This window comes from Vulpes vulpes, chromosome 9 (assembly GCF_048418805.1).
Source record: "Vulpes vulpes isolate BD-2025 chromosome 9, VulVul3, whole genome shotgun sequence".
NCBI lineage: Eukaryota > Metazoa > Chordata > Mammalia > Carnivora > Canidae > Vulpes > Vulpes vulpes.
The window spans coordinates 92,050,186-92,076,661 of NC_132788.1; the positions used below are offsets into that span (position 1 = coordinate 92,050,186).

General features: G+C 52.4%; 1 protein-coding gene across 6 annotated transcripts in view; it reads left to right on the forward strand.

The window, feature by feature from the left end:
* CACNA2D2 (calcium voltage-gated channel auxiliary subunit alpha2delta 2) overlaps positions 1-26,476 on the forward strand; it is a 138,902-nt gene that overhangs the window by 23,595 nt on the left and 88,831 nt on the right. For all 6 annotated transcript variants that reach the window (XM_072720948.1, XM_072720949.1, XM_072720950.1 and 3 more), the window contains exon 2: positions 2,456-2,537. In XM_072720948.1, coding sequence (XP_072577049.1) covers positions 2,456-2,537 — 82 coding nt within the window. The remainder of the gene's footprint in view (positions 1-2,455; positions 2,538-26,476) is intronic.

The following is a 26,476-nucleotide window of genomic DNA, read 5'->3' on the forward strand; positions in this document are numbered from 1 at the left end:
CAGAGACCTATAGATACAGTAGAAAAGAGTCAACAGCCTGGGGCTGAATCAGTGGAGTGCTAGTAAATGTTTACAGTTCCCTCTCCAGGGGGAAAAAACTGTGATTTGTAACATTTGCCGATTTCTGTGGTATAAATATTCCCACGATGGCCGATTTCAAGTTCTCAAAGTGACAGTACTAGCTGCAGAGCTGGGAGGAAGTGCACCCTCTTGCTTGGCTCTTGCTGACTCTAGCACGTCTGTGTATCAAGTTCTGTGTTCACCACTTCTTAGGTGGGTAACTTTTGGCTGGTCACGTAAAGCCCCCGTGCCTCAGTTTCCTCATCTGTAAATTGGGAATGATGATGTTTACTGCTTTGTGAGGATTGAAGCAAGAGAGCAAGTGGCACGCTGGCACCACTCCATATGCATAATGGGTGCCCTTGTACATATTAGTCCCAGAAAGGATTATGATTGGCATTCGTCCCATAAACCAATGAGTGGCTGAAGGCAGGGGCAGAGCAGAGTTAATGGTTCCCTTTGGAGATCAGCTCCTTGACCTCACCCATTTTTGTATCTAGCTGGACGCAGGACTGTGCAGCAAGCCACCTCAACATTGGTCGCCCTGGGCTCTGTCTCAGGAGCACAAAACAGCCACCTGCCCCCCGTCCACCCACAGCCAAGGCCAAGCGATCAGCACCTGGTGCATAGGAACAGGGGCCAAGCAGGCTCTCCATTCTCTGCTGGGCTTTGCCCTCCCCTGGCTAGCAGCTGGGGCCTGATTGCCCTTTGTAGCCTGGTCTGCAGCCTTGCCTCCTCCTGAGCTTGGGGTTAGCTTTTTCCCTGTGCTGGGGAGTGGAGGTGGGCATCAGGCTGTGGCTTAGCCAGCAACATGCTGAAGCTAATACCTATTTCTTTTGATGTTTGATTTTTTTTTTTCCATCACGGTCCTGACATTCAGCTTGGCAAATTGCAATTAGTGATCCGCCCGCCTCCCGCTCCAAGTTCCCATGCCAACCGACCCAGGCACACACAATGGCACAGGCCCAGCCCCCCAGCCACAGGCCTGAAGATGGATGTGGGGCAGGGGGCTGGGGTGGAGGCTCAGGCTTTTCTGACCCAGAGAGCTAGTGGAGTCCTGGCCCCGCATGGCACTGGGGAAGGTAAGGCAGGCCCAGGGCAGGTGCCATCTCCTGGGTTCTGGGATACTCCTCCAGAGACTGGGGGGCTGGCATCACCCACCCCTACCTTTCCCTATGGGCTGTGCTTAACCCATGGTGCATTTAAATCTTTGTGGTAACTCTCTTATGAGCCCTCCCTGGAATGGCCTCGTTCTGTGCGTGGTGGGATGAGGAAGTGGAGGCGCCTTTTCAGATGCATTAGGGCAGGGGCTCTTGGTCACAGCAGAGAACACCTCTGGAAGTGTGGAGAACATCTCCCTGGTAGGCTCTTGGCAAAGACTGGTATGATTTTGCTCACCTGATCTGGCACTGCCTGAAGGAAGGATCACAGGTTAGAAGGTGGACCAAGCCTCTCCCCAAATGCCATTCCTGTTCGTGTGTGTGGGCTGGAAATACTGGGCCATGAGGCCACTTGTCCCTCCTGTCCACTCACAAGTATCCCTGTGTAGCACTCTTGACCGCCTGTCCTTCTCATACCCTATGAGGTGGCCCCAAGTTATCCCCACTTTCTGGAGGAGGAAACTGAGACACAGATGGGTTCAAATGAGTTCAGAGTAATGCCGGCGTAAAGGAGGCCTACTTAGGCTGGTGGCTCAGGTGAACGACTCATGGGGCTTCCCAGGCCCCCAGAAAGGGTCAGGATGGTCCGAACTGGACCTGCAGGTGGGCAGTTCATGCATGGCACGCAGCAGTGAGCTTCACATAGCATCTGTGTGTTAGAGAGCCGGAAAGGTGAGGGCTGCCTCCACCAGAAGCTTTCCATGTCCGCATCTCAGGTGAGGCCCACAAGGGCAGGAACCTGCCCCGGCTACACAATGACTTGGTGGTGACAGCAGTGACTCTAGCTGGACACGGGACTCCAGGCCTCACGGAGCCTCGAGGACCGGAGGCTTTGAGAACCAGCAGCCCCCACATCACTCACTCATATTCCCCTCCTCCCTAGTGTCCAGAGTCCCCATGTTCAGAGCTGCAACATCAAGGGCTGACTCTTCACGGTGAGGAATAGTCTCCCTGCAGGCTTCTTGGAGCTGCTAGACTCCCTCAGTGCATTTAAAATATAATCCGCTCTCCTCCCTGTCTGTCCAACAGTACGTGAGGAGAGCCTGGGCCACCAGGTCTAGGCTTCAAAGGCAATCACAGGCTTACTGTGGCTCCTAGCCTTTGTTTCTCCTCCAGTGGAAATTGGGTTCTGAAGGAGTGGTTGCTACTGGTCACGCCCCAGGTCACTTGGTGCAGGGCTGTGCCAGTGCTGGGTGGGGGGGCCCTCCTGACACCTCTCTTTTCTCTGCACACAGGATGCAGCACTGGGCCCGACGCCTGGAGCAAGAGATTGATGGCGTGATGCGGATCTTTGGGGGTGTCCAGCAGCTTCGTGAGGTAAGTGTGGTACTCTTTGCTTTCTGCTCAGGATTCCTCTTCTGAGTGGGAATGGGAGAAGGGCTTCAAAAATAAGGAGTAAGGTTAGGTGTGGTGGAACACTGCTGGGCTCATCAGGGCAGTTGAGGAAATAACTAGAAAAACAGCCTGCTCTTCCTAGTACTGAGCACTATCCAGTGAGCTCTGCTGTCGGGGTGTTGGGCTTGCAGGGTTTTAGGATTTGTTTTTTGTTGTTGTTGTTATTGTGGTTTTTTTTTAAGATTTTATTTATTGGGATGCCTGGGTGGCTCAGTGGGTTGAGTGTCTGCCTTTGGTTCAGGTCGTGATCCTGGGGTCCTGGGGTCCTGGGGTCCTGGGATCGAGCCCTGCATTGGGCTCTCTACTCAGCAGGGGGCCTGCTTCTCCCTCTGCCTCTGCCTGACTCTCTGCTTACTTGTGCTCTATCTCTAAGCAGTGGGAGAGGGACAAGCCAACTCCACACTGAGCACAAAGCCTGACATGGGGCTTGATCCCATGACCCTGAAATCATGACCTAAGCCGGAATCAAGTGACTGAGCCACTCAGGCATGCCAGGCTCTCAGGTTTTTAAGTGGGTGAGGTCTGTGTTTGTGGTAGCACCTGAGGCAAAAGGCCAGGCCTTGGAGCGTGCAGTGGATGTGGTTGCACACAGAGGCTGAGGGGCTGTCCACACAATGAGTGGGGTGGCCAGGCCGAACAACAGTGGAGAGCTGCGCTGGCCACACAGGACACTGTAGCAGGAGACGGGTTGAAAGCCTGTGCTTGGTGAGTTGAGGGATCAGGGCAGGAGGGGGTGATTGATTAGGCGTGAGCAACCACATTCATCCTTGGAGATTATGTTAATGTTTGAAATAGTGATGTGAAGAGCAGGCCATCCGTCACCCCCAGAAGGCTGCAAAATGTGTCGCTGTCAGGTTCCTGAGCCGTCGCTTGTTATGTGGAAATGCAGAGGCTCGGAGAGCTGAGCTCTTGGAGTGCTTGGGTGGGACTCCCAGGGACCTATGGGGACTTCAAGAAGGTCTTGCTGAAGGCTTGGGCCAGGACACCCAAGCAGGGAAATAACAGGGTTCGCCTGCCGATGGTTGTCCTGGAACAGCAGAGTAAACAGAGTTTCTTGTCGGTGGTTCAGCCAAGAGTCCGGGTCTGGACATTGTTTGTGACATCCTTCTTGGTCAGGACTGGGCTCAGTGCGTGTGGGCAAGCTACCATGGGGTTTTCTCCTCGGTCCTTTCCTCCTCCTTAGCTTAGAGCAGGTACCCAGGAAGTGGGGATGGCAGTGAGTGTGTTGCCACTGGCTGTGGACGTAAGACCTCTGGCACAAATGGGGCTGATCAGGGGTGGCTAACAAGGTAGTAGCATGATGAAGAGGAGTCTGGGTCTGGAGGTCAGCCCCCAACATGCTGGGCATCCTCCCCCTAGTGGCCCAGTCTCTCTGAACTCCTCCACCCTAATTGCTGGGCTTGAATTGCAGTAACCCCCACCCCACTCTTCCTGTGAATTCTCAATGACTCAGCCGTACTTGGAGGCCAGCAGAGCTTTCCAGAGAAAGCACTATAGGAAAAGCTGTTCCGGAACAGAAGTCAATTTATGCTCAGGAATTGCACCCGGCACTGACTAGGTTCTAAGTGGGCTCTGCCAAGTGTAGCCATGTAGGTTAATGAAGAAGGGCTAGTACCCTGAATATGTGTCATGTGCCTTTCCAAGTTTTGTGTTGGAACCTAAGATGTACCCCATATAAGCAGTTAACTACACACCTCCAGTCAAGAATCTTCCATGCTTTGAATTTTCAGCTTGAGGCCATTGCTTATTTTATGGTCATGGGCAACTCAGACCGTGAAAGTTTGCCAGTGAGAAGATAATGCACACATTTCATGCTTGAGATTTGATTCTGTGAACCATTGAGCTCCCTAGCTGGTGAGAAGCAGAGATGGAAGGCTAGCTCAGCATCCCCACTGTGTGCTTTTGGGAGAGTCCTAGACCCTCTGTAATCCTCACTCTTGGTCTATGGTGTGGCTGGGAGGTATGACTGGAGGATGAGGTGGTGAGAATAACAGTGGATGGACTGACACAGACACCACCTTTTCTGGAAATTTGAATTTCCCTCCTTGATCATTTTCCCTCCTAGGACATGTTGGTCCCTTCCTTTCTTTTCTTTTCTCTTCTTTTTTTTTTTTTTAATTTTTTTGGTCCCTTCCTTTCTGATGGGAGTTGAATGATTCCAGACACTCATCCTGCCCCCACCCCGCCAGCCATACCAAGAGTCATACAGCTGGCTACGCCAGACCTGAGGCTTGGACCAGGTCTAGGGCGCTATCCCTTCTCTGGTTGCACCTCTTGGAAGGGAGGCAGGGTGAGGCTGGGGAAGTGGGGAGCTGGGCTGGAGTAGGGGCCATGTTTGTTGCGGCTGTGGCCAGCTTGGCCGCAGGCAGAGAAGTGCTGACCTGGCGTTCCCGGCTGGCTCCTCCTGGCATCCTCTGCCTGCTGCCGGCTGCCAGCTCTCCAGCGGCTCTCTGTCCTGCTCCAGTTTTTTCTCACCTGCTTTCTCAGCCTCTTAGTTCCTGCTGACATCTCTGGGGCTGCTTCTTGGTACCAGGCACTCTGGTGAGGGTGGGTGGTAGAGAAGCAGGTAAAGAATTCTAGAGAAGGACAATCCCATGGGAGTGGGAGTAGGAGGGAGCCAGCCTCCCCACCCCCACAGTCCACCCCAAACCTGACTGAGTCACCACAGCTCTCCTTCAAATGCGTATGAGGGGGACTTTGTGCCTAGCCTATGTCCAGCTCTGAGTCAGGAGGATGCTTGCAGCAGAGCCCTGACCCAACTGCTGATGCTCCTGGGGATCCTGGCACCAGCTCTGCCAAGCTGCCAGCCTCAGCCCCCAGTGGCCTCCCCAGGCTCCCTGAGCTGACTCTATGCTCCCCCCAAACACCCTGCAGTTAAGATGTCCTGGCATCTGGGTTCCCTTGGCCTTCTTCCCCTGCATGGCTGCCTTCTGCCCCTACTCCAGTCCTAGAGGCTGCCCCCCTCCCAGAAGCTAGACACCGCAAGAGTTGGCAGCTACAAGAGTCCAGAAACTGCAGGCAGTGGCATTTGGGAGCACTTTCCTTGCATTGGCACTTTGCTCCTCCTGAGCACAACCCCTTGGGGACATGGCTGGGTACAGACTGGGGTCATAGCACACCAAGGTGGGGTGTGGGGGCTGTCTGCAAAGACCCCACCATGTTTCCTCATCTGAGTTCAGGGCCAGCACATAGTGGGTGCTCCCACTGTGGCCTGGTGCTCATGTGCCATCCCCACCCCCATGCTTAGCCAGACGCCCCTGAGCCATGTCCCCCCTGGGTACCCCACCTCCCCCTCATGCCCTGGCCTACTCCTAATGTGCACAAGCCACAGAAGTGTGGACTCTGTTGTAGTGTGCCCTCTCCAGAACCCCTGGAGGCTGATCAAGATCTCCAAGTTCCTTCTCTGCCCTCCCCCATCAGCACCATATTGTCCCCATCTTGGGGGGAGGGGAGGTGAAGAGCAGAGAGCATATGCTTGGGCTCTGAGCTCATTTACATAATGAGGCTGATCAGGATGAATAATTCATCAGGTGCCTGGGGGTGCTTGGGGGAAGATGTGGAGATGGCCAGTCTCCCAACTCTGAAGCCCAGGTCACTCTGACAGGTACAGCCAGGAACCTCCTCACTTCTGACTGAGTGTCCAGTGCAAAAGGAGAACAACTCTGGGGACCTTGTGGGAAAGCAAAGCAGGAGAGATTATAGTCAGACGTAAGGAAGAACCAGTGGCTCAAAAGTGCACCACCATCCGGAGATGGGTTCCTGACCTGGGCGAAACACCTTCCTTGGAGGGTCTCTAGAGAAGGATGTAAGAAGATCCTCTCTCTGGGGTGAGAGGAGGCTTCCTGGCCGAAGCTGGGCTGGGAACAGAGACCTAGGATGACCGTGTCTGGGGTCCACAGACCACTCTCTGGAAAGTGTCAAGCCAAGCCTGGGCTCTGGGAGCCTTTGTATTGACATCAACCACTCCTACCTCACCTTCCAACTGGGGCAGAAATGGCTTAGAGCCCTGTCAACATCCCTGGCTGCCTCAGTTCCATGATGACTGTAGCTCAGCTGCATGCTGCTGGTTACTCCTGTGGTCTTAATGTACAAATGGGAAAACAAGGGTCCTGAGCAACTGTCTGCACCATACAGTCCCATCCTGGAGCCCCGAGAGGCCAGTCTTAAGTGGTAGTGGGATTGGGGAGAAGTACTAAGCCAGAGGTGCAGGTCTAAGGCCTGTCTGGAGGAGCTACCCTAAGGCAGCCCCTCCCTTCAGCTGTTGAGCTGTGTCCACAAAGAACAGGAAACCCAGGTCTCAGAGACCTTTAACCCCAAAACTCCTACTCCCCTCCCCACTGATGTGCTCCTTTGGATAGCCATGGTGATTCAGACTGATGGTGCCCATGTGTCTTCACTTCTCCAGGTGGCCAGGAATGGCACTGCTCAATGGGTGATGGTGCCAGTCCCAGCCCATCTTGTTTGCCCCTGGCCATCCCTGTACCCTGTCTGCTTCATGCTCCCTGGGAATGTGTAATTAGTATCTGCAGAGGGCCACATCTGGAGTAGGCTCCTGGCAAGGACCAAAGTCTGGCCACATAAAGGGCCCCTTTCCTAAGGGGCTCAGGGAAGCAAGGACAGGGGTTCCTTCATACATTTCCTTTGAAACAGGCCTCCCACTGTCCCTCCAGCCCTCCCCCCAGGCTGGTACCACCAATTCCTGCAACTCATGCATTCTCACATGCTGGCTTAGGGGTGCTGGCCAAGGCTGTGGTTGGCCCCCATCTTTGGAGGGTCCTCTCTGGGTATCTGGGCATTCAGATGCGGTTAGTAGCAGTGTTCAAGAGCGCCAGAGAAGCTCAGAACCCTAGAGGGACTGGGACACACACACACACACACATACCCGCCCCGAGACCAGCACAGCTGTCCCGGCTGATGTGCTCATAGTCAGGTGAAGGGTGGTGAGGGAGCCCAGACAGACCTATCAAAACCCCTCCTCAAGTTTCCCAGAAGCCTCAGAACCTTAGTCCTAGGCCTCTGCTCTTGTTCCTCCCAAAGCCCCTACCCCTCCTCCAGCCACCTCCCAATAAGGCCCAGCAGCACCCTCCTTTCTCCCGGTGAAGATGATCAGGATGTGGGGTGCATGGGGTGGAGGTGGTGGGGGGCACGGGTGTGAAATATGCTGCTGGGTAGGGATTGCTGCCGCTCGCCTCTCTAAAAACCCACATATATTATTCTTTAATGGAAAGTTAATTGTCTTATTATTCTCTCCATATGGTCCTCTTGCTCGGCACCCAGCGGGGATGCATGGGGCTGAGGAGGGGCTCCTGGGAGGGTGTCTGAAACGTGGTGAGGCCGCCACTTGAGCATAATTAGATGCACAGAGGCAGATGCAGGGAAGCCCGGCCAAAGCCTGCCTGGACCCCCTCTCTGTCCCCCCAGCCCGATCTGTTCCCCACTCCTTCCCTTCCCAGACCTGCCCTGGGGTGGCCTCTTCTGCCCCTCCCCCACATAAGGTCTGGGAGTGCTCTCTCCTGAGTACTGGGTGGGGAGACCAGAGACCAGGAGGCAGGGAGACTGTGTGTCCTACTTGCCCCCTCCCCACACACACTCTGTTGTCGCCTACAGGAGGAAATTCCATTTTTGAAGCTTTTCAAAAGCCATTTCATCAGTGGCAGGAGCTCCTGCCTGCGGGCCAGCTGACTAGCTTGGGTCTCCAACACCCCTTCCATGCATCCTCCCACCAGAGAAGGGGTGCAGGGAGGTCAGTGTAGGGGGAGGGCTGCCCCGAGACACTTTGCCTGGGGACCCTGGCTTACGTTGATCATGCCTTCCATGGGCACCATCTACTGGAGCCTCCCGCACCCCAAGGGCTCCTCCAGAGCTGCTAAGGCTGGGCCAGTACCCGTGACCCTCTCAGCCCCCATCCCCTTCCAGGCCTCTCCTCTTCCTACTCCCCTGGATGTGAGCGTGTTAGGACAGAACAGCTTCACAGCAGGTGGAGGATGCAGTGATAGGGAAGTCCCCAGAGGAGCATGAGTGGGTGGTTGCCTCCATGGCCAATTCAGAGCCCCTTGCTCTGTAGTCTTGCAGGGGGAGGCTAGAGCAGGGAGCCCTGGTAGGAGGCTTTGGGAGTTCTGGCACAGCCTCAGTGAAGAGCTGCTACCCAGTGCCTATAGCGGTTGTGGGTGTGGAGGGGACAGGTCTGCGGGAGAGGCCTCTCTGGGTGCGATTAGCAGACCCATGGCTGGTGGCACAGGCCTGGCAGATGGACCACCAGCTTCCAGTTTATGCCACAAGGTCACCACAGTGCCATGGCTGAGGTCACCTCCAGAGGATGGGGAACGGGTCGGAACAGGAGAAAAGAGTTATGCATTCCTAAGATGAGACCTGCCTGAGGTCCCGTAGCTGGTACATGACAGAACTGGGACTTGAATCTGGCACCTGTGCCATGGCAGCAACCCCCCGGCAGGAGGTGGTGGAAAGAGTGTGGTGGCAGGAATGGCAGTGCTGGGCCTTCCCACGCTGAGGGGCCTGGAGCTTGTTGTCCTGCCCCTCCCAGCCTCCACTTGTGAAATGGGCAGCTGAGCACCTCTGTCCTCACGGGAGACAAGAGGATCTCAAGGGACCAGAGGCAAAGAAAGGCTACAGACAGAGCCCTATAAATGTGGGGGTACCTTTGCCCCCCCCCCCACTATCAACTCCTTGCCCTTCCAGGAATTAGTCATAGTTTGAGGAAGTTCAGATGTCCACAATGTCCCTTTTGCTTAGCTTAACCCAGGAATTTGGAAATCAGTTTTCTTGTCCCTGCCATCTGAGTCCGTTGTAGCTTCTATAACAGAATACCATAGACTGGGTGGCTAAGAAACAACAGGATTTCTTCCTAATGGTTCTGGAGGCTGAGAAGCCCAATATTAAGGGGTCAACAGGTTTGGTGTCTGGCAAAGGCCCACTTCATGGTTCATAGACAACTGTCTTCTCACCATGTCCTCATATGGTAGAAGGTGGTAGAAAGAGTTCTCTAGGGTCCTTAATAAGGACACCAATCCCCTTCACAAGTGGCTCTGCCCTCATGACCTAATTACCTCCCATAGAGCCCACCTCCAAATACAGTCATGTTGGGATTAGGTTTCAACATGAATTTTGGGGTGGCACAGATAACTCAGTCCCTAGCACTGACTGAGCATGCCATCTTTAGAAACCTTACAGGGCTTGGAGTGAAGGGCTGGCCCCAGGTATTGGCACTGGGGATAGGTTAGTGGGTCAGAAAATGATGTAGCTAAACCCAAGGCTGAGGATCATGGGTTCTTAAGGGTGGTAGCTTCCTTTCTCTGGAAGGTTCTGTGACTAGGGTCCCTCAGTTTCTTTATTTTTAAGTTTATTTGTTTAAGTAATCTCCACACCCAACCTGGGGCTTGAATCTGCCACCCCAAGATCAAGAGTCACATGTTCCTTCAACTGAGCCAACCAGGCCTGGGGTCCTTCAGTTTAAAGAAAAGACAATCTCAGAGGCATGGTTATAGTTGAGAACCCATGGCTTTGCTGCATGCTCCTTCCCTGACACACACACACACACACATACACACCCCTCCACCGACACACACATGCAGTAAGATAGTTCTAATGAACACCCTGGCTCTCCCCTAGGGTACCCAGAGAGGCTGGCCTTGTAGCAGGACAGCTGGGGATCAGCTCCAAGGGGGGCCCAGTACTTGCAGATAGTTGAAAAGAGGCCAGGGACTGCTCTGCTCCATCCTGGCCTCTGCATCAGGAGCAATGGGGCTGCAGATCCAGAGCTAAGGGCCCGTCTGGATCATCGGGGTGGTAAACGGGGGATGGGGGTAGAGGGCCAAATGGGTTTCCATGCTGCGCCCCAGGGTATGGCTGACCCGATATGCATTCCTATCTCCTCTTCCACCCCCATCTATTGTGGGATTGGTGACAGCCATGGGGACATGTGCCTGAGATTTGTGGAGCCCCAAGCATTTGGCAGAGGCAGAGAAGTAATTGGTTCTGACAAACCACAGCCGGCCTCAGGGGTGGTATGAGCAGCATTTACCATGACCAGGCAGGAGACGGAAGCTCAGCCTGGCCTCCCTCTACCTTCTCTGAGCCTTGTGAGCAAAGATCTAGAGTTTGGGGAATGTTACAAAGCCCCAAACTTCTTGTCTTTCACATACTTCTCTCCCAGCCCTGGGACCTGGTGGCTCTGCAGGGCAACTGGCTGGCTACTTATGTGGGGGGCGGGCAGGGGGAGCAGATGAGGCAGAGGTCAGGGGGATCCTGGACAGACTCCTCAGCTCACTCCTTGTCCATCCTTGGGTTCTCGTGAATCAGTAAACTCCAAGGCTTAAGCGTCCTGGTCTAAGAGTGTGGGGTTGGCGGCTGGGGGATGTACAGTCTGGGTGAAGAAGCAGGCTGTACACGCACAGGGTGCACATATACACACATGCCTGTGGTGCACAGACATGCATATATGTGCCCACAAGGCTGGCAAGGAGTAAGTGTTTACCTAGTAACTGTTCAATGGGTAGATAAGCAAAGCAGCAGGCATCTGAAGACTGACAGGGGGAGACCAGGGCCCTGGCTGTCCCACAGGACCTTGGGAACTACCCAGCCCATATGGGGAAACAGATCCAGTGTATCAAAGTACAGCTTCAGTGCCAGATGCCTTGGGAGAAGTAGGCTCGCATGGGATTTGCTTGACCTCACATAGAGGGTCCTGGATTGCTCTTTGTGAGGGAATGGGAATGGAGGGTGTGGGGGTCTGGAAGAAGGGCCAAGAGAAGAGCCAGCTGCAAGGTGTGCTGGCACCCAGATGTCAGGCTGGGGTGGGGGAGGCTGGGCTGTTACTGGAGTGACTTGAAGGTCTGGCCAAGGTGTGTAGCTTGAGCAGGGGAACAGGGAGCCTTTGGGCCTCCCAGCCATCCCTATGCCCTCCCGGTCCCCAGCTAGACATCCCACCTTCTCTCCCTAGTGCACTTGCCACTCTCCTCACACACCCCCATACCCTCCAGGCCTCACCCCAGTTTTGAATCCAGCCAAAGCTCCCTCACCCAGGAAGCCCTCCACGTCAGGGCTGAAGCCAGTAGTGTCCAGTGCTCTCCACAACCTTCTGCGCTTGCGTGCTTTGGGTACAGACAGGAGGCAGGAGCTGCCAGGACCCTGGGGCGGGCATCAAATGGGGTAGGGAGATCATGACCAGGAGGCAGGGTCACGCCCAGGCTCCTTGGAGTCCACCGGAACACAGGCAGTCAGACCTAGAAGGCAAGCAACCCCAGGGGCACTCCCCACCGTGATTCTTGATCCCTGTCTCACTGGGAGAAGGCTCTCTGACCTGTGGAGGCTGGTATAAGTGGAGTGAGGCTGACCACATGTGGGAGAGGACAGAAGCATGATGCCGCGAGTGGGAATGGGAGTGTATGTGTGCCTGGGAGAGGACCTGCAAATCTGTGTGCATGCGTGCTGCATGTGCGGGTGCAAACGTGTGAGTGTGTGCTCGGGAGAGCATGTGTGCTTTGTAGGGGGGTGTGACCAGGTAAGTGTGTACACGCACGCGTGTGTATGCGGCTGAGCTCTGCGTGGAGGTGGGAGCGGGCACACTACAGAGCAGGGTGGGACCACGAGGAGGCAGATGCCAGGAGCTCTGTGTCACCCGAGCAGGCGAGAACTACTGAACTGGTTAATTAGTGAAGCTGAGAAATCTCAGTTGTGGGCGAGGAGCTCACATTCATGCGCACACGCCATGTTCCCATGCGCAGTAAACATCCTCCCCACCCCCCCCACCCCCGCCCAGTTACTCTGCCTCCTGCGCTGTGCTTGGCAGCCCTGCAGGGGACAGGGTGCCCGTCGGCTGTGGATCTGTGTCCTTACAGCCCCGTGTGTCTGCATCCTGGGATGGGTCCGAGCGGCCCTTCTTTGGAGAGCACAGGGCTTGTGCAGGCAGTCTTCATTGTCCCCAGTCCAGTGCTCAGAAAGGCTGGGTGGTGAGGCCCCTGAGACAGTGTTCCCATTTCACAGATGAGGGAACCGTAGCTGTGAAGGGGTGTAGGCAGGAGCCTCCTTTCCATGTCTTGGGCATCCCGGTGAGGGAGAGTAACCCTTCCTGCCCCCTGAAGTGTTACTTTCTGGGGGTGGCCGAAGAGTTTGGGTGCCTGTGGGCTTAGAGCAGAGCCAGAGCTTCCTGCAGCACAGGACGGACCTCTCCAACGTACAACTGCCAGGTGCCTTGTCACCAGCTAGCTTCCTGTATATGCCCTGCAGGCAGGCCCAGGGCCTGATCCTGCCCCCCCCCCCAAAAGCCTGCTGAATACCTCCCCTCTGCTGTCCTCCTATGCACCCCAGCTCCCACAGCCCCACCTATCTCCCCGTGTATGTGATGGTGGCTGCCCCTCTTCCAAATCCTCCATTTAAGTGCAGCTCCTAAGGCTCTAATGGGGTATGTCGGGCTTGGCTCTGAGGCCCAGAGTCTCCTGGATGCCAGCTCCCCACTCTTCTGCTGCCCCCACAGACCCCTGGGCCCTGCTGCTGCCTGTGTCGTCTTTGCAGAGAGACCCGGAAGATGGGTCAAGTGGCAGTCACTTGCCTCTTGATCAGGTGTTGACAGAGGAGCCTTCATTATGCTCCATCTACAGGCACAGAATAAATTGGTGTGCAGTGAATTTATTCTTTTTAAAGAGGGACTTTCACACTGGGGAAAACTTTTAAAAAGAACATTTATATAAAAAGCAATTACCATGCCAGTAATTTTTATGTATTCTCCCCCTTCCATTGCTGCCTTTGTGTTTGAACGTGACCGCCTCCTGGGCAGCTGCAGCCTAGCTCCCTGGCCTCTGGCTATAGCTTCATGCCTGCTGGAGTGCCTCCTCCTCCGGGAAGTCTCTGGATGCAGGGCCCTGGCCTAGCAGGGGTGCAGGCTCCAGAGCACGGCTGGGTGGATTTATGTGGAAAACTCGGGTGCTTTGGAAATTTCCTCTTGCATGCATCTCTGTCCCAAGGTTGCTCCAATTCCAGGGCTGGTGCGGCCCTTCCAAGGCCCCTCTTGGCAGCACTGAGCACTTAAAGGCACCTGCTTCCCAGCAGCGTCACAGCAGATCCATGATGGGGGAGGTGGTGGTGTGGGAACAGGTATTTTCTCTCCCAAGGAGCCACTAACGGGCACCCTGCTTCCCCAGCCATTATTGCTCTTACACTCGATGCATTATGTAAATTGTCTCCGTTGCTAAGTAGAGGAGCTGCTCAGGGGGAACAGAGGTCTGGAGCCTTCTGCAGGGGGAAGGCAGGAGACTGGCCCTGAAAACTCACTGCTCCACATCAAGGAGGGTCTGGCAGCCCCCCAGCTCAGACTAGGACCTCCAGGGCTTGCACACTGTCTCCTCTGACCACAGCTATATGAGGGTGGTGGCTGCACCCCACAGCAGAATGGATCTCCCTGGAGGCCAAGGAGCTCTCTCATTGGACAGGGCCATCAGACTGGGCCTTTGCTTCTCACCTTGAACTGGCTCCCAGGGTAGGACATGTGCTTCCCTGCTGCCTAAGGAGGCATGCTTCTGCCACCTGCACGAGTCTCACCAGCAGCAAATTTGCCCACCGAGCCTCCTCAGAAACCTTGACGAGCTGGAAAAGGTCATGTCCATCCCTGGGGCTGGGTGAGCCACTGCCTGCCTCCTGGGGACTTTGGGGCTCCTTTTGCAGTGAGGCACAAGGAGGCACATAAGGGGCATGAATGTCCCTGAGTGGGACAAGGCCTGGGTGACAGAGGGGGCTCTCCCCTGGTACTTGTCTGGCTTTCGATCCTCCCTTTTGAGACACAGACCGGAGGTCTGGGTCCAATGTCTGGTTCTCCATTCTCCGAGGGTTCCAGATTTCCTCCAGCTGAGCCCAACTCTCATCTGAGCTTGTACTCTGTATGCAGCTTCTCCATGCAGGTCTCATACCTGTCCTCCCTCCCTCCCTGGGGCTGGGGGCCCCTGGGATGAACATTCGTCCAGTGCAAGGAGGCCAGTGGGTTAAGGAGTTGCAGGTTTTCACATTTGCCAGAAAATTGCATGATTAGTTGGGGATTCCAGGGAGAGGGTGAGAATTTGTACAGATGTTTGTAGCTCACTCAGCCCCATTTCTCAGGTGGTCCCTTCCCTCCACAGCCCTCCCCAGGCATGGCTGCCTGTGTGTCTCAGTGACTCACCTCAGCATCGCTTTGAACAGAGGTCGAGGCAGAGGTAGTGAGTACACCATGGCTTCAGACACAGATCCACACATGGAAGATGTGGATCTTCTTCCTCCCATCCAGTATTGCTCCCCACTGTGGGCCACTGTCCCTCAGCTTGCTTTCTGATTACCTTCAACTTTGGGGAAATGTAGAAGTGAGGGTGAGGGGTCACCCAGATACTAAATGGGTGTTTTGACCTAAGGAGCCAGGTCTGTGTACTTAGCTGATCAGGGAGTTGAAACCTTAGAACTGTCTTCATTTGCCGGAAGTGTAAACAGAGGTGGTTGTGATGTCAACAGAGCATGATATCAGCTCTGCCCTTTGGGGGCCTCCAGAGGCTGGAGTCAAAGCAGTCAGTCTCCTGCCCCTGACTCCTCTCCCTACATTATCCTTTCTCCTTTCTTCCTTTTTCCACATCCCCCTCCTTCCTCCCTTTCTTCATATTTTTTAAAAATTTTCTTACCTTTCTGGATGGATTTTTAAAGTCAGGGTTTTAAAATGAAAGTCATTTGCGCACATGGTGTAGCACCATAGCTTTACCAGGCATGTTGTGTTAGGGGCGCAGCATCCCCTCCTTTCCATTTCCAACTCCCTAGAGGCTATCACTTTCTTATCTCAGAGCTCCATATCTCTAAATGACATACTTATATGTCACTACTTCATGGTTGTTCAGTTTTAGGCATTATCCATGAACATGCACTGGGAGAGAGGAGGACTTAGCTCTTAGCACTCCTCTTCTTCCCATTCATAGCCCTATCTCTAACCCTCCCGTTACCATCCCATGGTCATGTGGGTGGGTCAGGACTGGTGGATCAGGATGCAGGGTTGATTGACACTGTCTTGACTTGGGCAAATGCTCTTCAGAGCTGTAACTCAGTACACACTTTGGGGTACAGTTTTTGCATTTTTTTATTGCAGGTTAACAATTGTCTGGGGACTGCTTCATTTTCTGTGAATCTTTGCTAATGCTGCCTCCTAAACTCCCTGCCCTCCTCTCTGAGCGTCCTGTCATAGTGCAGATGCATCTGGGGTTCTGTCCAATTAACCACTCAGAGAAGTCTTACCTGGAGCCTCTTTAGTTGCTTTTCTGGCCTGCGGCTCAGACTGTGCCTAGAATTTCCCTTCCCCTGTCATCTGGATTGGAACCCTGGATTCCTGGATATCATGGGCTCTACTTCCTTGGTTTCTGATTTTCTCCCTCATTTGGGTAGAGGACATTTTCAGTTGGTTTTTTGAGGAAAGGTACCCAGGAGCCAGACTTGAGACTTTCACATTCCAGAAAGCCTGCCCTTTCCCTCACACTTGGCAGAGGTTTTGGTTGGGTGTGCAAGTCCAGGATGGAAACCATTTGCCTCAGAGTTCCTATGGCAGTGCTCCATTCTTTCCAGCTCCTTGAATTGCTCTGGAGAGATCCAAAGTTCATGTGGATTCCCAATGCATTGTACATGACCTGGTTTTTATCTCTAGAAACTTTCTCCCTGTGCCCAGTGTTCAGAAATTCCACATTGCCATAACTTAGTGGGGTTTATTCTCACTCCTTACCATTCAGCAGACACTTCAAGCTGGACTTTTACATCCTTCAGGCCTGGGAAGTTTTCTTGAATGATTTCTTTGACCATTTCCTCCCTAATATTTTCTCTCCTCTTTTTCTAGAACCTTTAACTCAGACCTTTTTTTCCCTTTCTTTTCTCTCTGATTTTCCATCTCTGTGTTTTGTTTTTTTTTTAAATCAGGAGATTTCTTAATTTTATCTTCCAACAGTTCTATCAAATTTTATGTTTTATTTACCATGTTTTTGATTTCCAGGATCTCTTTTTGGTCCTTTTAACAAATAACATCTAGCTCTTGTTTCATTGTTGCCACAATGTCTGTTAGCTCTCTGAGGATGGTAGTATTATAGCTTAAAAAAGACAGCAAAAAAAAAAAAAAACAATTCCTTTAGGGGCCCCTGCCTGGCTCAGTCTGTAGAGCATGGGACTTCTGATCTAGAGGTCATGAGTTCAAGCCTCGTACTGGGTATGGAGCCTACTTAAAATCACAGATATGCGTGCATGCAAACACACACACACACACACACACACACACACACACACTCCTGTATTTTGAGATAATTTTAGACTTACAGAGAACTTGGCAAAATAGCACAGAAATTCCCTAACGCTTCACCCAGTTTCCTCTAATGTTATCATCTTGCATAACCATAGTACAAGTACGAAAGCTAAGGAGAAATTGACGTTGGTACATTACTATGAACCAAAGAAAAGACTGTATTTGGCTTTCACCAGTTTTTCCACTAATGTCCTTTTTCTGTACCAGGATCCCACACTGCATTTTGTTATCCCACACTGCATATCTCCTTAGGCTCCTCTAATCCATGACAGTTTTGGTAGTGTCTTTTTTGTGATCTTGACACTTTTTAAAAAGTACCCATCTGTTATTTTGTTTAACATTTGTGTCTGATGTTTTTCTATGTGTAGACTTAGGTTACGCATTTTTAGAACACCATAGAAATGATGTGTCCTTTTCAGTATATCAATATACCGGGGAGTACATGATGTCAGTACGATTGGTGATGTTAACTTTGGTAATTTGGTTAAGGTAGTGTCTGCTTGCTTCCCCCACTGTAAAGTTGCTATTTTCCCTTTATAATTAATAAATTTCTGGGGAAAAGCTTTGAGGTTAAACAAATATCTTGATTCTCTGAAAGTTTTGTTCTTTGATTTTAGCATCCATTGGTGGGTCTTGCCTGCAGTGGTGTTCTAATGGTGCTTTTCTATCCTCTCATTCCTTCTACATTTATTAATCAGAATTTTTCTATAAGGAAAAACTGTCCTTTCTCCCCTGTTTTACTTATTTATATCAGTATCAACTCATGAATTACTCTATGGGTTATAATTCACTATTATCATTATTTATTTTGTTGCTTGAATTATTCCAGCTTTGAGGGTGCCTGCGTGGCTCAGTTGGTTAAGCATCTGCCTTCAGCCCAGGTCATGATGTTAGGGTCCTAGGATCGAGTCCCCTGCTTTGGGCTTCTTGCTCAGTATGGAGCCTGCTTCCCCCTCTTTTTCTGCTCCCCTCTCCCCCACTCATGCTCTTTCTCTCACTCACTCTCTTTCTCAAATAAATAAAATCCTTTTTAAAAAAAAAAAAAAAAAGAATTATTCCCACTTTGGCCATTGAGATCTCTTCCATGTTGACTCCTCTGCCCTTTTAACATACTCCTCTCCTTATTTGAGTGCTTTCTTACTTTCTGTTGTTACAAGATACTCCAAGATCATCTTGTATTTTCCCTGGAATCACCCACTTCTCCAAGGAGTTCTGGTTCCATTTATTGGCGGATGGTACTTAGAAATTAAGATTTGTGTGCCGTGTGTGCTCATTGCTCCTAGGGTGTTACTGCTTCCAGGCCCTCTCGCGATCAGAACTTGGAAATGGGAAATATGTGTGTATCTGCTACCCATGTCTCCAGTCTAATGCAACAGGCTCAATCAAGTCTTCCTCCCTTCCTCTTTGGTGACTTCCTTCTCCAACAGTGAGACACCCGGTTCTCATTGTCTATAATATATTTACAGATTTCTTCAACCCTAGCATGCACAATTGATGGAACTTTTTTCACACTTCCATTTCTGTGTAGCCCAGGTTCCTTCAGGTATTTTTTTGTTTTGGTCTCTGACTCCTATGTGCCCATCTCCCCTCCCTGTTTGGGATTCCTTATGGTCTACTCATATATATAAGCAGACAGGAGATTATGTAATAGGAACTAAGAAGTGGAGCTCATAACCCTCGGAGCCTCATCAAAAACCACCAGAGAGTGGGCCACTGAATGTGGACCTGAGAGCTCCAGGCACGGGAGTAGGGGTATGGGTGTTCATGGACTTCGGTTTCATTGTGGGTAATCTGGCCAAATGGCCCTTCTGAGCTGCAGGTTCCCAGGGAAGTTTCTTTTAGCCTCCCATTTGGGGTTTTAGGGCTTACTCTTGGGGGTTCCCCAACCTCAACCTACTGCTGGCACAGGTGACCGTCCCAGGGCCTGCTGAGTCAATCATCATGGTCCATCTGCTTCCAGCTTCCAAATGTTGTTTCTGGCACCTCCTCCATGTTTTCGTTGACTCATAGGTTTTTGCCATTTTGAATAGCCCTTTCTTGTGGTTTCAGGGAGTTTTGATAAAGAATAGAAGTTCAATCCACGGGGATCCCTGGGTGGCTCAGCAGTTTAGCGCTTGCCTTCAGCCCAGGGCATGATCCTGGAGTCCCGGGATCAAGTCCCATATCAGGCTCCCTGCATGGAGCCTGCTTTTCCCTCTGCCTATATCTCTGCCTCTCTCTCTCTCTCTATCTCTCATGAATAAATAAATAAAATCTTAAAAAAAAAAAAGAAGTTCAATCCACTAGGCACCACTGCTGTCATGCTCTTCGAGCAGCTGAGCCCTTGCCATTTATTTAGTGAAATCCATGCAGGGCCCTGGCCAGTGAATGGATAAGGTGGGGGTTCTCTGGCTGAGGGAGGCAACAGTCAGGCTGGCCTCCTGACCTCCCTCTCACAACCCCTGATCTTCCACATGAGCCCTGCTGCTTCCTGGCCAGGGTTCCAGAGAACACACTTTGAGAACTGCTGCCCTGTGCCTAGGAGTACAGCAGGCCCAGGGCTTGGCTTGGGGTTAGCACTGAGAACAGAGGAAGGGATTTGGAGAGAAGGCAGAAAGGCAGGGGGCGCAACAGGAAACCTCAGCAGCCAAGTTCTCTCCCTATGACCAGGTGCCCCTTATCCCAAGCCTCAGCTCCCCCATCTGTGCCATTGGAAGCCCCAACCAGCCTGGCTTATGCAGTCAGCAGTGGGGAAGAGCTTTGCAGATAAAGTTCTGCCTTGAGGACAGCCCTGGTGGCCTAGCGGTTTAGCGCCGCCCTTAGCCTGGGGTGTGATCCTGGAGACGAGGGATGGAGTCCCATGTCAGGCTTCCTGCAAGGGGCCTGCTTCTCCCTCTGCTTGTGTCTCTGCCTCTCTCTCTCTCTCATGAATAAGTAAATGAAATCTTAAAAAGAAAAAAAAAAGTTCTGCCTTAATAACAGCATGCCAGTTATTCCCTGGGTGCCGCCAGCAGCAAGCACCTTCTTCATGCTCAGGTAGGGTTACCTAAGGCTCCCATGACCAGGGCAGGGCGTTTCCCTGAGCCTGGTTGGGGGCTGGGGCATCATCCACTAGAGCAGTTCCCAAAGACTCAGGCTGCTCTGAGTGAGTCAGAGTCCTTTCTTCAGCTCTGCACAACATGTCTAAGCCTCCCCAGGGACATACCCTTGCCCTGCTTATTCCACCTGCCTGTGGGGCCTTCCTTAGTCCCCACCTGTTCAAATTCAGCTTCTCCTAAAGCTGTCACGGTGAGTGGGGCCCTGCCCCTCACAATCAAGTGACCTGAGACTCAGTGTCCTCATCTATAAAAGAGAGAGGGTTGTCTGCCCCTGGGGTCAGATTGAGATGACCAAAGATGTGGAGTTGCTGCAAGTGACAGCACCAAGCCCTATGTATGCTGAGCTGCAGTGGCAAGAGCTGGACTAGGGACCAGGGGCTGGACTGGGCTTGAGGCAAGGATTGGATGTAGGGCATGGCTAGCCAGCGGAATAGGGGGGCTGAGCGATGGACCAGGAAGCTAGGGCAGAGGGCTCCAGGGGCTGAGGTGAGATGAAGCTACCTTCCTCGGCCCTACAGATAGGGCTGGGCTGTCTGACGCCTTCTAGAAGCAGGCCCACAGGCTATTTTTGAAAAGCTCAGAGCAAGGTTATGGAGTAATTTTTTGCAGCTACTGGTTACCAGGAAAGATACTAGTATGAAAGGAGGTCTCAGTTCCAACTTCCCTGATGGCATTTTGGGAGATTGGGCAAGCTGGACCACCCGCCAGAGCCTGATGTATAGCTTTATGTCCTGGCTTTCTTCTCCAAAGGATGGGGGCAGGGGACAGAAGACACTTGTGAACTCTGAGGAGACTGCAGCATTCGTGGGGAGCTCATGAAGAGCATCGTGAAAGGCATGGAACTGGATCAGAGAGCAGGTCCCGCCCTTGGCTGTGCCTTCTCTGACCTCCACACAGTGGCCTTGGGCATGTGACCTTCCCCTCCCCATTTCTGAGCTTTTGTCTGTAAAACCAGCTTGGGGGACAGAAGAGTCCATGCTCCTGGTGGGGTGCAGGTGGGCAAGGAGGAAGGGCAAGTGGACAAAGGTAGAGAGGTAGGGCTGAGTAAAGAGAGGCAGAGAGTGGAGGGGGTACAGGCCTGGAGGGCAGCAGAGTTTCTGGCAGGGCCTCTGTCCCTCAGATCATTTGGCCATCCCTGAGGAAACCGAGGCCCAGAGAGGACAGGGATAGACTCTCAGTCACACAGTGAGCTGGTGGCAGAGCTGGGCCAGAACACAGGTGTGCAGAGTCCATCCTAGGCCAGGGGGTAAAAATAGGGGAGATTACAATGTCACCTGGGCCATAGGAGGCAAGACACATCCACATGACAGACCTGTCCCAACAGTCCTGTGCCCCTTGAATGTGTGAGATTCTCCCGGGAATTCCCCACTCCACCAGTCTTTGCCCCTTTTTGCCCTGAGCAGCTTTTGTTTCTCAGGAACCATCTCTGGAGACTCAGGTTTGGTGCTAATGAAAAGCTACCAGCCTCCCTTCTGCAGAGGCCAAAGCCCTCTGCCATTAGCATCCAGCCCGGGCTAGTAACTAGAGTTGTCTGGTCTGACTTCTTCTCCATCCTTTCTAGCCTTGGGCAAGTGACTCCACCTCTCTATGCTGCCTCAGTTTCCTCATCTGTAAAGCAAAGATAGTACTCCCCATCCTGTCTCCTAGGGTTTCACTAGGTTTAAAGGACGTATATCTTATATCTATCTTGGTCTGGGCCTGCAGGTACTAGGAGCCTTGAATGATGGGTGAGAGCTGTCTTCCTCAGATTGGGGGAGAGGGGATCACAGGATGCTGCCCAGGGGTCTGCCAGAAATGGATGATGTTTGACAGTCGGGACAGGCCCAGATAGATGGGGGCAGAGCATGGTGAGGATCGGTGGGGGGTGCATGCAAGCCTGAGTGTCTGTTTTGCTGATTGCTCCTTTTGCTTTCAAGGAGATTAAACTATTTTTAGTCTGCGCCACTGCTGGTGAGACGCCGGAGGAAGCCTTTCCATCGCTGAGATTTTCTAGAAGCTGCCAAGTGTGGTCTTCAATTCGATTCTGGGAGCCTCCCCAAGCGGGCGGGAGGGGATGTCACCGTCTGGGGGTTGTAGGGACAGGCTGAAGTGTGGTCGCTCCCCGAGGTCCTTGCTAGGCTGGCCTCTGGAGCCGTGCAGCCCTGGACTGCGGGGAGGAATCATCTGATGCGCCCGATGTTTGTAACGCCGTGTTTAAAAAAAGTAATTTATTTTCTAATTATTCCTTGTCTTGCATAACTGTGCATCGCCAAAGTGTCGCTATTTAAAATATTTATCTCTCCACGCCGCAGGAGCAGCTCTGGAGCGTGGAGGGGGAAGAAATAAAAGTCCACGTGCCGGTCGCAGGCATATTACTTTGACTCGTCCTGGCGGCTTTGACGTCTCCCTGTAAATACATTTATTTTTCATTAGGTTGTTTCTGAGTTCGTGGCTCCCAGAGAGCCAGAGTGATGACGCTGTTCATCTGGGAGAGACGCAATAGAGAGGTGCTCATGGAGAGAGGACCACCAAACACATCCTGTGCTTGATGGTCTGTGCCAGGGCAGAGGTCAGAGTGAGTGTGTGCATGTGCAGTGGCTGTGCAGCGCTGGGCTGCGTGGCTCCAGGTGAGTCACGTGGCCAGGGACTTTGGCAGTTGGCTAGATGGAGAAACTGAGGCTCAGAGAGAGTGTGCTTTGGAATGGAATCACCTCACTAGCAAAGTGGGCAGCACACCTGTGGCCTGTTCTATCCCAGGGACCGAAGCTTCTCTATAGCCCATCAGGCTTTGAGGATTGGGTTCAGGGAAATCCTGAGTAGCTTCAAGGGGTGCACACATCCCAAAGGGTTGAGCAGAGGGCCCATGGGTTCCCAGCACACAGGATGGGGCCTGACTCTTCACCTTTCTCCAGCCTCCCCCCACTCCAAGGCTGTGGGTCCCAGCTGTGTCACAGAGGCTGTCAGCATCGGGGGCTGGAACAGCAGTGCCCCTCTTCTGGCCACCTGGTGGAGCAGGGACCAGACCTAGCTCCTCCTTCACTAACAGGCTCTTTTCCAATCAAAAAAAAAAATTTTTTTAAGCTCACTGAATCTAAGAGAGGGTTTTATGCTGAATTTTAAAATACCTTATTTTTTCCAGTCTCTAAACTACTAATCTCCCGGGCTAAGGGATTCTGGGACAAAGGCGAGGCCTCGAAGTGGAAATCTATAAAATTAGCTTCAGCAGTATTAGTGTTTGCAGTTGGAGATTGAAAAATTGCTTTCCCAGGGTCTGATTGGAGGCTCCACTTTCCTCAGGGAAGAGGCAAGAACTTAGCACAGTGACACCCGGTAAGGCAGGCTGGAGGCGGCCGAGGGACAAATGCTGGGAGGCTGTTACGGGGCTCAGGAAAGCTTCTCCTAAGGAGGCCCCCTCCTGGGGCCTGTGAGCTGGGCCTGCTCTGCAGAGTGTTTGCTGGGGTGAGTGTATCCTCTGCTTGCATCTTCCTTATCAGGACACAGCTTCTCCAGAGCTCTGGGTACACAGCAGGTGCCAAGTAAATGCTGTGGAGCCCAGCTGGGTCACTCCCTCTTTTCTTCCTAAGACCCCCTGCACCCTCCCAACCTCCACTCCAGTTCTCCCACACAAGGTAGGGGAGGGAAGGAGGCTTCCGGAACCTGACTGAGGGGCCAGCTCTGGTGCCTGTGGGTGCACCCGCCTGTGTGGCCCATCAGGCCTCTTGTGTGCTTGATTGCCTCTGATTGGCTGCAGCTGAATTCAGCAAAAACTATTATTTGCCCTTGATGAGCCAATCAGATGGCCTCATTGGCCATTCCGAGCAGGCACCGGAACCTGGGGGGAGATGGGACACAGGAAGGTGGGGGCAGGGTAAAACAGATGCAGGACCTGAGCCTGATCTGTGTCCATCACGACCTTCACACAAATCACACCTCCCTTCCCCTACTCATCACCCTAAACCAGGGCTCCTCACCCCACAGTACGCCTGTCTCCCAGCCTTTGCCCTCACTGCTCCCTTTTCCTGCAACACTTTTCCTTGCACCTCTACCTGCCTGAGCCCCAGAGCTCCTCCTTGGAGCTCCTTTCCACCTCTCCAGGCCAAGATGAGCTGTTCCCTCCAAGCTCTCAGAGTCTGTTACCTGCCCCTCTCTCTTGCTATGGCAGGAATTATGGAAGTCATGGGAATGATGGTCAAGGAGATTAAGACAGACTGGGACTCCAACTCTGATTAGCCCCCTTCTAGCACCAGGACCTTGGATGAGCTAGTTCGCCTCTAGAGCTTTGGTCTCCACCTGTAAAAGGGCCTTGTAATCACACCTCCCTGAAGAGGGTGGGGCCTGAATGTAGGCTTGGGAGTGTGAAGGCAGGCCTGGGGGGCTGGAGGTCCAGCAGCTGCCATGGCAAGGGCCTTCTTGAGCCTCTGCAGGCTGACCCGGGGTTTGACACGGATGGGGGCAGATAGCCTGGGCCCCATGTCTTGGGTCAGTTCCTGGGAAACAGGCTCTAAGACACTAAGATTCGCAAACAGAAGATTCATTTGGGGTAGGGGGTGCTCTGAGGAACCACACTTGTAAAGGGATGAACAGAACAGGCCTGGGTAGGGAGAGAAGCTGACCACATGCAATTGAATGGAGGTCTCAGCCTGCCCCCCTGGGGAGCTCTGGGTCTGGGATGGCTCCTTAGAGGTGTCCTAAATTGAGGCTGGGGTCCTAGCCTTTGTACTCGGCACAGCCCCATGCCTGGATGCAGGCTACTGCTAAGGACGGGGCATGACCACAGATGAGGTTGCTCCCTTCAACCAGAGGGGAGTCCTACATAGACTCTGCTGCAGGCCCTCAGCATCTGACAGGTGGGGAATAAGAGCTGATTCTGAGGAGGAACCTGCAGCAGTATCCACAGCAGCCTGTCACTTCAGTCACTTGGACACCCTGCTTCATGTAGTAAGTTTTACCTATGTGGGAACTCAGTTGCTCTGGAATTCTGGTTGGTCCCTTTAGCTGGGAAACTTGCAAGAGGAAGGATACTGAGATGAGCTTTGCCCTCCCAACATAAAAGTCAGAGTTGGAGGCACTTGGGTGGCCCAGTTGGTTAAGCATGTGCCCCTGGCTCAGGTCATGATCCTAGTGTCCTGGGTTTGAGTCCCACTTCTCCCTGTCCTTCTGCCTGCCACGCCCCCTGCTTGTACACTCTCTCTGTCAAATAGATAAATAAAATCTTTTTTTTAATTAATTTTTTTATTGTAGTTCAATTTGCCAACATATAGCATAACACCCAGTGGCTCATCCCATCAAGTGCCCCCCTCAGTGCCTGTCACCCACTCTCCCCCACCCCTTGCCCACCTCCTTTTCCACCACCCCTTGTTCGTTTACCAGAGTTAGGAGTCTCTCATGTTCTGTCTCCCTTTCTGATATTTCCCACTCAATAAATAAAATCTTTAAAAAAAAAAAAGCCAGAGTTGTTACACATGCTCTCCCTCCCTTCCCAACCACCCTAGATTCCCCTCACCCTGATCCGTGCCCTCATCCCTGAGCCCCACATACTCTGCCCTTCTCAGTCCATGGCTGATGCACTTGTTCATCCTTTGTAACAATTAGACGTGTGGGAGTACAAAGAGGTTCCCCAGTGGGTCACCTGGGTATTCAATGTGTATTTCCCTGCTCAGGCATCTCCTGATAATGAGAATCAATTACCTTTCCGTGGCTGCTGCTCTTGTGGCTTCAGGAGCCTGAAGTGACCAGCCAGCAGCTGAAACTTAGACTGAGACTCTCACTGTGTCCCTTGTGATAATGGTCCCTCTCCAGGAACCAAGGCTTGTAGATTCACAGAGCCTAAAATCAAAGTGACTAGAAGCCAAAATTCCCCGTCTGCAAGTGGGAGACTGGGAGTGAGGGGAGTGAAACCATTGTATTCTTGCCTATCAGGGATGTAGCACCTTTTTTTTTTTTTTTTTAAGATTTATTTGAGAATGAGCGAGCAAAAGCACACAAAGGGAGAGAGAGGCAGAAGGAGAAGCAGACTCCCCACTGAGCAGGGAGCTTGATGTGGGGTTTGATCCCAGGACCCCAGGATCTTGACCCAAGCCGAAGGCAGATAGATGCTTAACTGACTGAGCCACCCAGATGCCCCAGGATGTGGCACTTATATGCTCATAGATTGAGGGTGTGTACTGTGTCCTAGAGGGTGAGTCCTCATTCTTGCTAGATATCATCTCCAAGCTGATGGTTTTACCATGCTTCTAAAGGATATTCCACCCAAGAGAATTGTCAACATGTCCATCCGTCTGCACAGAGCCTGTACACAAACGTTCATAGCAACAGTATTTGTAAGATTGTTTAAAAGTGGAAACAACTCAGAAGTCCATCAACTGATGCACGAATAAACAAAATGTATATATCTGTGTGATGGAATATTATGTAGCAGTGAAAAGGAATAAAGTTCTGATACACTCTATAATGTGAACAAGCCTTAAGAACAGTGTGTTAAGTGAAAGACACCCATCACAAAAGGGCAC